Genomic DNA, 12,405 nt, shown 5'->3' with positions numbered 1-12,405 from the left:
TGGAAGGGCCATCCGTCAGAGGCTCATCAGGACTCGGTTCGAGGCCCCTCTGGCGGAATGATGGGTGTCATTCGTCCTGCGCACTTCGGATCTTTCAAAGCCTCTGAAGGCCAGCATGACTGTAAATAGTGACGTGTACCATTGCAAATTAAAACTTTTCTTTATTGTCAAAAAAGTCCTTCCTTCCAGCATAACAACGTCATGTCAACAGAAACCATAACTAACAAAATAACAGTTAACTCTTCGGCAAAGCCGCAAAACTAAACAAACCATTTCCAACAATCACAACAGGTGAGGGAGTCCTTGAATTTGGCCAAAGAAACGTCTCAGCACCTCCCTCTACTGCTGGCCCCTTGATGGAGAACGACTTCTCTTTCGCGGTTGGCCCCTTCCCTCCCTGCTGCTCCTACGTAATTGAACCCCAGTGGCTGGGTCAAGGCTGGGGGACGCCTGCTGACTGTGTGGAAGCGCAGAAGCCCCTGAGGGACGGCCTGGACGACCTCTGGTCTTGGAGGGTGCGGATGCAGGCTGCTTGATCTGAGCATGGCTGGAAGCAGTGTGCCCTGCAGGTGGTGGCAGCTGCACTGCAGACGTACCAGCGGTGGCATGAGCAATGGTCACCTGCCGAGAGAGGACACCTGCACCATGGTCGGACGACACACTGGCTCTCTGAGGGGACCGGTTCGGCTCATCCGCCACAATCGACTGCTCCACTGATTCCTGGCGTTGTATGGTACTGGAAGGGCCCGGGGTGATCCTAGCTGATGCAGATAGGGTGGCTGCCGTGAGAGTTCGCGTTGCCTCAATCTGGGTGTGGACGAGGCCAGCAAGTGACTGCGTGGCAGCAGTGAGGACCTGTGTGGCAGGTGCCAGTGCTTCGGAGAAGCCCTGGACAGTTCTTTCCATTGCTTCGGACAAGGCCGGAGCAGTCCGTTCTGTAGTGTCCGTGTGTTGATGAAGACAGGAGTTGGTTCATCGGTATTTACTAAGCAAAGTGTCGGGGGGGGGGGTGCGTTTCTAAAGGATATACACAATACACAGGCTTATATAGCCCAAGTGGCAATTACCGGCATTACGCACACCTGGGGCTCTTAAAGGCACATACACCACACGTTCCACTGCCTCGGACAAGCCCTGGACAGACCTTTCCAGGGATTGTCCGAAGCTCTGAACAGTCCTTTCCATAGCGGCCTCGAAGCCCTGGACAGTCCTCTCCATTGCTGCCCCGAAGCCCTGGACAGTCCTCTCCATTGCTGCTCCAAAGTCCAACACACTCTTTGCCAGTGTTTCTATCGACTGAGGCATCCTCCCCACTGCAGCCATCAGCTCAGTGTGCCTGAGCCGGGCCTGGGTGCTCATTTCAGCCAGGCTACGCACCTCCTCTGCACTCTGTGCAGCAGTCATCACTCCCTGCCTTGCCCTCCGGGGAGCCGGTGGCCGAACTTGCCTACCCCCCTCGCGTTGCTGCAGGCCGCTTGTTCCGGCAACTGGCTCATCATCAGAGCCCCCCCCCCTCCCCTCCAGGGAACTACTATCCCCAGTCTGCAGATGTGTAGGCACCCCTGAGGTTGGAACGGATGCTCCGGCTTCCTCCTGATCCTCGCCTCCGGAGGCACTGGCACTGGCAGCTTCAGGGCGCAGATTCCGAGTTGGTGATGCAGCATCTGAAAGCAGGGAGGTGGAAGAGTGGCTTTAGCAAAAGGACAGGTTGGCGGCAAGGCATGCCAGATTGCGGCAAGGCTCTGACATGGCTGCACACTGAGAAAGCATGCTGGCGGGAGGACCAAGTGGAAGGAGACAGCTGAAAAAGGTGAGAGCCTTACCCTCGCTGTCGACAATGGGGTTGGCCGCTGCAGTGGTAACAGGACCACTCAGACGTCCTCCAAGAATCTGGTGCACTCTCTCCTCGAGATCCGTGAGAGTGACCACTTGTGGAGGTCCGCCACCGGTTCGACGCTGGTCCTTGCGGATCGTCGCCAGCTTGGACTGCAGAGGAAAGAAGGGGAAGTTCTGTTACATGATGCCCTGAGTGATCATCTCATGCCCCCCATGGTGCAAGAGCCCTTACATGATGCCTTGAGAGATCATCTCATGCCCCCCATGGTGCAAGAGCCCTTGCATGATGCCTTGAGAGATCATCTCATGCCCCCCATGGTGCAAGAGCCCTTACATGATGCCTTGAGTCAAATGTCCATGTGTGTGCCCGGAAAGGGCCATGGGTGCTTGCTGCCAGATGGCCATTGGGGCATCATGGCAACAGGGTGCGCGAAGTCAGGTGCAGATGGAGGGAATCAGAAGTTTGCATAAACAACACTCACCCTAACGACCCGAGTGAGGTCGTTGAATTTCTTCCTGCACTGAAAAGGGCTCCTGGTCGCCATGCTGCTGGAGTTGACCCTCTGACAAACATCCCTCCAAGCTCGGCGGTACTCCTTTTGATTCGGCCTCCTGCCATTGTCAGGATACAGAACATCTCGACGGTGCTCCACTGCGGACACCAACTGGTCCAGAGCCTCAGTGCTGAAGCGCTCTGCTCTCTGTCTCACCTTCTCCATCCTGACCAAGTTTTTTGCGCCAGAGAAGGGCGAGCGCCGATTCTGAGGCCTACAGGGCGTTGAGTGTGGAAGCTGAGGCTGACTGACCCACCCCTTTAAGAGCCGGCCGGCGCCTGGAAGTCTCGTGATTATCGGTAATTGAGATCACCTGCACTGCGCCAGTCCATGCCGATATTGGGTAGCGCCGGAAGTTTTGCGCCTTAGGAGGACCGTGCAATGTCTGAATTCGCGCCTCAATCCCCTTTGGGGGCGATGCAACCCAATATCGCGCCAGGCGGCGATAAGTTTCGCCTGGCTATAAACTTTGCGCAGCGCCAGTTCTAACGCCTCAAGCGAGGATATACCCAATTTCTAGGCCTAGGAGTTTCTGTCTTGCCTTACTTAAAAATAACGAGTAGATTTCCTGGAATAAGTACTATTTTTAGAATGAGGTTCATTATACCAGATAACACAGAATATTTTTCCAGTAAATTCACTTGTTATTTTTAATTAAGGTAAGATAGAAACTTGTGATGATCTAAATATAACACATTATAAAATTATTGAGCTCTTGTGTCATTGCTCACTGACAAAAATAGCCACTGTTGCAACTGTGCCTGTATCTTTCTCACTCCAGTTCTTTTTATGTACCTCTCTGTCATTCTGTTTGTCTTCTGTCATGCTTTTCTTGTGTTGTCTTTATTTTTTTGAGTCTAACTCTCTCTTGTTTGTGTTCCATTCTTTCTGTAATTTTTCCTTTGTAATGGTTTATCTCCATTCTATTTGTTCCCTGTGTCCTAGTGTGGCTCTCACTTGCTCCTTTATTGGTGCACTCAGTGTCTATCTCTTACCTGTTTAAGGCCCAGCATTTGTAGAACAATGGTTGCAGATAAGTACTGGAATGAGACAGAAATGTACTGAAAAACAGGTTCTATAACATGCATGGGCGAGAGAGAATAATGATGGGAAACGGGATGTGGGAACATTTGCCGAGATTGCATTCTGGGGCCTGGGAGAAGTTTGTGTAACTGGGTTCTGGCAGCACTCGTGAAGGGGGAGGGTTTGTTGTAGCACTTGTCGGATACTGTGTGACATTGGCTCTGTCAGAGCTGCTCTGGTGCAACAGTAACTGAATCAGGATGTTTTAGTTCACGTTTGCAGAGCCTCATCGGACATATCAATCAATATCAATAAAAGCTGCTGAGGATTGGCAGTGATGAAACACATTGTATTCGGTGTTGAGGCTTGATTCTTTATGAACAATTAGAAATCATGGAGGAAGCTCAGTATATTAATTAATTCCATTGTTCTATTTGCAGACACGTTAAACCTGATAGATTTTGTAATCCTGAATCAGTTACTGTTGCACCAGAACAGCTCTGACAGATCCAATGTCACACAGAATAATGGTTGCTACAACAAACCCTCCCCCTTCACGAGTGCTGCCATAGCCCAGTTACACAGAGTTCTTTCAGGCCCCAGAACGCAATCTCGGAAAATGTTCCCACATCCCACTTCCCATCATTATTCGCAAGTCCAGCACACCCTAGCTCCACCTTACTGAAAATAAACCAAGCAAGATTATGCATTATTTTATTCCGTCTAGTTCAGAGGCTTTACCAAAAAAAATTATTGCAAGAATAGTCACCGTTTTGTTACGCCTCAGTGCAGGAGCCAGAATCTGTATCAGATGTTCAAAATAGTGAACAAATGCAACACAGAAAATTATTTCTAATAGCATTTAAAAGTATGCTTTGAAGCTTCCTCAAATCCACAGAGTGAATGTACAGGAGCCATTTGACATATGGTTCAAGGACAAATTTAACAAAAAGGCTTAAAATCTGCCTGTTAAAAATGAATAAAGCTTACTAATTACAACAGTAAGGAATTTGTATGATTCTACTGCATCTCCCCGAGGTATAAATAGGGTCAGACCTACTTATTTGCTGTGGCAAGTTAATTAACAAAGGCATCGCATTAGTTTGTTTAGCAGATGAGGCAGAACGAGCTGTCAACTTTAACCCACAACCATTAAAAATATAGTTAGTTAATTATGGAATAGAATGAAATGTTGGTACCCATGATGTGCAATTGATACTAAAGCGAGTAACTCGACACAATACTTGCTGTTAGGTTGCATTAAGGAATAAGGAGGGAAAAATTCAGTTCTTTGTGCCTCCCGTTAGCGCCTTAATGTTTGTGCCACTCACAAAATTAACTAGACATTTTGCGGCGGCGCTAAACACTTCCGCCATGATCTCCTGCACCAGCAGATTGTGACGTCAGTTGAGTGCGCAACGCCCCGTTAGCGCCCCGGACCGGATATTGAGTGGCGCCCCCTGCCTTACCGCCTGCCGCTAGCAACGACAGGTTGAAGGGAGCGTTATGCTGTCAGAAAGGGACTGGGGGAGTGCTATTTAAAGGCAACCGCTTCCTACCTTTTTTTGTCCGTGACATTTTTGCACCACGCAGTCTGAGAGAGAGCGAGAGAGAGAGACTTCTGGAGAGAATCAACGCTGTGTGAAGGAGTTTTGAGTACCGAGCAGCACTTTGCAGGTTTATTTTGATTTGCCCTTCCTTGCTTCGCCAGCGCTCTGAGGTAGCGCCTCACTCCTCGGCGTTTGCGCCTTAAGACAGGTGTGAAGCGCCTGATTTAGCGCTCCAATCACCTCCAGGGGCGATAAAAGCCAAGTTTGCTGTCGGAGGCGATAATTAGCGCCAGGCGCTGAACTTTGCGCACGGCCGACAACGGCGCCCCAAATGGGGCGATACTGAATTTTTCCCCCCGGGTCCTTTGTGTGTATTGACATAAAGACTCTTTTAGTTACTCAGACTATTGGGCACTATGTTTTGTGTTAGCTGAGTTCATTCACTTACTGCCAGAAATTAAACGGATCATGCACCAAGCATCAAATATTTATCAAATCTATAGTCGTGAAGCTTAAGTACTATTTTTGAAGATAAATTAAAGCACTGCAGGGTAACTGGACAACTTCAGTTGACTAATGCTTTGTGCACATGTTTTGTGGGTTTGTACTTATGGGGGAAATCATAAATGAAAAATACAGGAAAATGAATGCATTTTTGCTGTATGCTATTATAACAGGATACTTGAAGGAAAGTATGGCTAGGATTGGCTGTTGCAGACAGTTCTTGGCAGATTGAGGGTTTAGCTTACCTTCCACATGAACTCTGGTTCCTTTCCCAAAAGGGAAAATTTCACTGCACAGAACCAGATTTCTTTGAAATGCAGCAAAGTCTGGACCTGGGAAGGATGCAGTAGATTAATTATTCTCGTCCTATTTTCCATTTTATTTTATGATTTCAGGTGAGTATGATGGAGAAAACTAACCTACCGTAACTGATGAGATGTTCCAGGTTCAGAGTGACTGATGGTCCTGCCTCACCACACTGTTAATTAAACTAAAATGTTTCCTTTGTTCATGGCTGTGCCACTGCTTCTATGTCAGTCTAATCTCCTGCCACGTTATGTGGACAGATTGTTACACTCTGCAGATTTTTCACTTTTGTGATTTCTGAGCTTCAGTGTCTTTAACTTTTTTCAGTCAACATTCTTAATTTAATTTTAAACTGTGGATTGAAAAAAATATCTTGATCATCATGAAATAATAATCCCTACTGGTTTGGCAAGCAAAAGGAGAACAGTCATTTGTTTTGAGTTCTCCATACCATTCAGTGGGTTTACATAGTTACCAGTAGAGCCGTACAGACCAGAAAGGTCCCAGGTTTGATCCATAGCCTTTTCTGCATTAGTTGGGGCAGCAAAAGGGGTACTATAACTGGCCTTAGAGCCTCTGGTTTGGGAGGGAAAAATTATCAGGGTTCATTCACTCCTGATGGCCAGCCATCACTCCTGATGGCCAGCCAGTGACCCCACTTATCAATGCATCAATACTGGGTGAAGACTGTATTGGGCTACAGATGCCTCTTGTTGACAAACAGCTTACCAACACTCATACATGAACAGCCACTTGGGACAATTACCTGAGGGTGATCAGCATCATTGGAACCATAGTTCATCAAGGAGCTAATGCCTTCAGGAAACCAAGGGAGAAGACTGGCAAAAATTACTTTGGTGAAATATTGGATTATAATTGTATTTTTAATGTTAATATATTGTATTTATATCTACTTTCTCAATTTTTCCTCTAAGCTTTCAGCATTACCACCTAATTTAAGAGCCACCATGACTGGCGCACAAAGTGGAATCAGGAACCTCAATTCTCCATCTCCAACTCTTGGTGGAGTGCCACCACCGCCACTACTTTCATTGACAGTGGGACCTGGGATGGCTCTTCCTCCACCGCCGCCGCCGCCACCGCTGCCGCCACCACCACCAGCGACAGGGTTTAAGGGAGGACACTGGTCTCCAACTCCTCATACACTACCACACGGATTAAAACCTAAAAAAGAATTCAAACTAGATATTAACATGAAGAGAGTCAACTGGTGTAAGGTATGTGTTTTTGAAAAAAAAAATCTTAGAAACTTTTTCATGAGCACTGATGAAACAATCTTTTTGGCATAATCATAATAATATGGTAGCACATATTTCTTTGTCCATTAAATTTGAACAAATTGCTTTTTTTTCCTGTTTTCTGACAGTAATATACTTACCATATGTGTACTCCTACTTAAATTCAGCTTTTCTTGCAATTTCCCATTTCTGACATTGGATACCATTGTGATATTTGACCTATGAAGCCATGGATCCATTATTCTTCTGTGTTGGTAGACTTGTGTCGTCCATTTACTTTTACTGTTAAATATAACTGATTACCACCAGAAAATTGGATTGCATAATTCAATTAAAGTTCATACTGACTGAGTAGGATTTCAAATCATAGTAATGTAATATTTAATTTATATATGAAGTGATTATATCCATTCTTATCTACAACTTCAGTTCAAAGGCTGAGATAAATAGATTTTTGGACTCCAGGTGAATCAACGGATATGGGGATTGGGTGGTGTAGTGTCCGTGTGTAGATAAAGACACTGAAGACAGGAGTTGGTTCATAGGTATTTACTAAGCAAGTCTGGGGGGGGGGGGGTTCTAAAGGATATACACAATACACAGGCTTATATAGCCCAAGTGGCAATTACCGGCATTACGCACACCTGGAGCTCTTAAAGGCACATACACCACAATTCCTCCCCTTCCAGCTAACTAGTACATCATATTTTAAGTAATTATTAATTACATGTTATATGCAAAATAATATACATTGCTGTATTAATTAATTATAAGTTGGTCTCTCAGGAGGCTTCCTGACTCGGTCCGGATAACGCCTCGGGGGTGTAGTAGTTTCTGGTGGTGTAGTAGGTTCTTCTGGCAAGGCTGATTCGGCTTGAAGGCCAGTATCGGGTTCCAATATCACCGGATCGGAGGTAGATATGGGTATCTCTACTTCATCGTTAGATGTATAGCGTGGTGGTGTAGGTTGTCCTTTTTCGGATGACTTGATTTGGTCAGCATGGCGCCTTATTATGCTTTCTCCGATGTCCACGGTATACATCAGTGGTCCTAGTCGTGTGCAGATAGTTCCAGGCTGCCATTTCTCGGTACGGTAGTCCCGGGCCAAAACCGGTTGGCCTATCTGGAAGGCCCTAGTTGGCCTTTCATTCATGCCCTGAAACTGCCGGTTCTCCACATCCCTTCGGATGTTGGGCTTGACCAAATCCAGCCGGCATCTTAGGTTTCTATTGTAGAACATCATGGCGGGAGTTTGGTTTGCAACCATATGTGTTGCATTCCTATATGCAAATAAGAAGTTATCCACCTTGTGTTGAAGTTTTATGTCTTCATTACCCATGGCCTTTATGGCCTTCTTAAAGGTCTGGACAAACCTTTCAGCCAATCCATTGGTGGCGGGATGGTATGGGGCGGACGTGTAGTGCTTTACCCCATTGTTCTTTAAGAACTTTCTGAATTCTTCGGACACAGATTGCGGTCCATTATCAGAACATATCTGTTCCGGCAGCCCATTCCTGGCAAATATGGTCCTTAATACTGTGATGGTTTTTTCCGTGGTGGTGGAGGACATCTTTATTACCTCCGGCCACTTGGAGTGTGCATCAACTGCGATTAGAAACATTGAGTCCATAAATGGACCAGCAAAGTCGATGTGCACCCTTTGCCAGGGAGATGAGGGCCACTCCCATGGATGTAGAGGGGCCTGTGGCGGAGCATTTTGGACCTTCTGGCATCCTAGACAGCTCTTGGTCATGTCTTCGATGTCTCCATCGATACCTGGCCACCATACAAACGCCCTAGCTAGGTTCTTCATTTTCACTCCACCCAGATGCCCTTCGTGAAGCTCCTTTAGCACTTTATCCTGGAGTTTGGGTGGAATCACCACTCTGGATCCACACATCAAGGTTCCTCGGCACACTGACAGCTGTTCTCTTCTTGCGAGAATGCTGGCAACAGTGGTTCGCCATGTGCTGGCCATCCCTTCATTGTTAAATCGTAGACCCGTGAGAGAGTAGGGTCATTTCTTGTCTCCCTTTCAATGGCAGAATTTGTCACCGGTAGACATTCCACTATGGTAGAGTGGAATATCTCTACTGGGTCTACTGTAGGTGCCTCTTCTATCATTGGCAACGGCAGGCGCGATAAACCGTCAGCATTCCCATGCTGTTTTGACCCTTTGTATTCAATGTTGTATTGGTGTGGCCCTAGAAAAAGGGACCACCTCTGTAGTCTTTGTGCCGTCATAATGGGGACACCTTTCTTAGGGTTGAATATGGAGATGAGGGGTTGATGGTCAGTCAGCAAGGTAAATTTTTGTCCGTGTAGGTAATGGTTGAATTTCTTCACTCCCCATACCAGGCTGAGTGCTTCCCTGTCTATCTGGGAATAGTTACACTCAGCTGAGTTCAATGAGTGTGACGCAAAAGCTATCGGCCGTTCCGAGCCATCAGGGAATCTATGGGACAATACCGCTCCTATACCGTAAGGGGATGCATCGCACGCCAGTCTGATTGGTAGTGATGGGTTGTAATGAGCCAAAACTTTCTCGGATGTGATTAAGTCTTTACATTTATGGAAGGCACGTTTACAGTCTTCGTTCCATTTCCAAATCACTCCTGTGCGTAGAAGATCATTAAGAGGGTGTAGAATAGTTGATAAGTTCGGTAAAAATTTATGATAGTAATTTATTAATCCCAGGAATGACCTCAATTGTGAAACATTTTCAGGTGCTGGGGCTTTTATAACTGCTTCAATTTTTTCAGGTGACTTATGCAACCCTTCCTTATTAATTATGTGGCCACAATATGATATCTGATTTTGGAAAAATTCGCACTTGGGGCGATTTGCTCGTAGGCCCCGTTCTTTCAGCCTAGTGAGCACCTGCTCCAAATTGGCAAGGTGCTCGTTGTCGTTTTCTCCTGTTATAAGGATGTCGTCTAGGTAGCACTGAGTCCCCGGAATCCCTTGCAGGACTTGCTCCATAGCTCTTTGCCAGATAGCTGGAGCTGATGCTACTCCAAAAACCAGTCGATTGTACTGGTACAGGCCTTTGTGTGTGTTTATTGTGAGATACTTTTTAGAGGTCTCCTCAACCTCCATCTGTAGATATGCCTGTGCCAAGTCAATTTTTGTGAAACGTTTTCCTCCGGATAGTGAGGCGAAAATATCTTCTATCCTCGGAAGAGGATACTGTACCGTGTGAAGGACCGGGTTTACAGTCACCTTGAAGTCCCCACAGATGCGAATTTTTCTCTGTTCCTCAGAGTTATTTTTCAATGCTTTTTTTATGACTGGAACGATGGGTGTTGCCCATTCGCTCCAATATATTTTGGATAATACGCCTGCCTTTTCCAAATTCTCCAGCTCTGCCTCGACTGCCGGACGTATTGCGTATGGCACCGGTCTTGCCTTAAAAATTTTTGGAATTGCTGCATCTTCCACTTTTATTGAGGCGGTGATGCCTTTCAAGGTTCCTAGTTTCTCTTGAAACACTTCTTTGGCGTTGGCCAAGATGTCTTTTAATCGTTCAGGTATGATGTCATCATTGTTTTTTTCCTTACTGGTCACAGTCAGTGCCTGAATGGAGTGCCAGTCTAAACGTATCTTCCTTATCCATTCACGTCCCAACAACGGTGGACCACCATCTTGTAGAATGTATAAATACAACTTTTGTATTTCTTTGCCGTTGTATACCACAGGCACCTTTATTTTTCCTTTGGGGTATACTTTCTGCCCCGTATATGTTTTTAAGATAATGGATGTGTCTTTTAGAGGTATATGCGAAAATAGCCTCTGGTAATCTCGTCGATTTATTACGGTTAGAGCTGATCCTGTATCTAGCTCCATTTTAACTGGGGACCCTGCTATTATGAGGGTAACCCAAATGGTCTGGTAATCTTCATTGGCAATTACATTATGTAATTTGAGAGAGCTTAGTCTCTTGTTCCCGGAGTCGCTATCGCTCTTCTGGTCTTTGGAGCTACTGTCCCGTCATCATTTGTACCTTTCTGTGCTTTTCCTTATTGATTCTCTTCCCGTTAGTGGATTTTTTATTTTCAGATCGGCATACACGTGGAATGTGTCCCATCTTCCCGCATCGCCTGCATGCTTTTTCTTTGAACCAGCAATCCCTCTGGTCATGGTTGGATCTGCCGCAGCGATAACATCTCTTGAAACCCCGTGTCATTTCATGGGTGCCGAAGTCCTGTGGCCTTTGCTGTATCTTTGCTGCTCCTATTGCACTGAAAGCCTTGTCCAGTGTTAAATCTTTTCCAGAAGATACCTTTTTTTGTGTTTCTACACTTAGGGGATCGCAGATGAATTTGTCTTGCAGAGAATCTGCCAGTCCTGCCTCGAATTGGCAGTGTAGGGTATCAACAATCTCCTCAAAATTCTTGTCCATCGGTTCGGCTGGAGTGATTAAGTTGCGTAACAGCTTGTATGTTTCTGCGCCCATTAGATCCAGAAGCACTGAAGCTTTTTTTTCATCTTCTATTCCATTTGCGGTGCAAAACACCTCCACTCTTTCTACATATGTGGTCCAATCCTCTATCTTGTTATCAAAAACATCAATATTGCCAAAGTTAGGCTCTGTTTCGTTATCAAAAGCATCAATATTGCCAGACTTAGGCATTTCAAAAAAGATATGGCGCTTCCCGCGCTTTTTTTTTTCTCTGTAGCAACGATATGGCGCTTCCTGCGCTTTCCCGCCGCTGCTACCGATAACAACGCTGTTTTACTGTGGTTTCCGTTTATTCACTGTTGGAGACTCGTTCCCGACGGAGGTCTAAACGCTGACCTGCTTGCCGCGCCGGCCGTCTCCCGAGTGCACCCTCCCAGTCCGTTATTGCTTGCCTCCAATTTCGCTGCCTGTCTCAGCTGTAGAGCCCGCCGCTGGAGCCCCAGCCTGACGCCCAGGAAGGATTAGCGCAGTACCTGCCACCAGCTTGGCCAGCTGGTGAAACCACAGTTTCTATTACTTCCTTGAGTCTTCTGGACGCTGGAGGAATCGATGTCCTTGAGGTGCTGCCGAATTGCAGGTAAGTCCGTTTCCACTTCGTCACCACTGTAGTGTCCGTGTGTAGATAAAGACACTGAAGACAGGAGTTGGTTCATAGGTATTTACTAAGCAAGTCTGGGGGGGGCGGGGGGTGGGGGTTCTAAAGGATATACACAATACACAGGCTTATATAGCCCAAGTGGCAATTACCGGCATTACGCACACCTGGAGCTCTTAAAGGCACATACACCACAATTGCTCTTAAAGGCACATACACCACAGGTGGGAAAGTGGAGTTGAGGTCGACGATCAGTCATGATCTTACTGAATGACAGAGCAGGCTTGAAGGGCCGAATGGCCTACTCCTCCTAATT

General features: G+C 46.4%; 1 protein-coding gene across 1 annotated transcript in view; it reads left to right on the top strand.

Moving 5' to 3' along the window:
• Positions 1 to 12,405, top strand: part of LOC147111592 (protein diaphanous homolog 3-like) — a 1,088,834-nt gene that overhangs the window by 457,882 nt on the left and 618,547 nt on the right. Inside the window, exon 16 of the mRNA XM_085998659.1 lies at positions 6,709 to 7,011. Coding sequence (XP_085854785.1) covers positions 6,709 to 7,011 — 303 coding nt within the window. The remainder of the gene's footprint in view (positions 1 to 6,708; positions 7,012 to 12,405) is intronic.

Source organism: Somniosus microcephalus, chromosome 10, assembly GCF_052327205.1.
Source record: "Somniosus microcephalus isolate GS21.2 chromosome 10, FLI_Smic_1.0, whole genome shotgun sequence".
NCBI lineage: Eukaryota > Metazoa > Chordata > Chondrichthyes > Squaliformes > Somniosidae > Somniosus > Somniosus microcephalus.
Note: the sequence above shows the minus strand (reverse complement) of the source record. Positions and strands in the feature narration are given on the sequence as shown.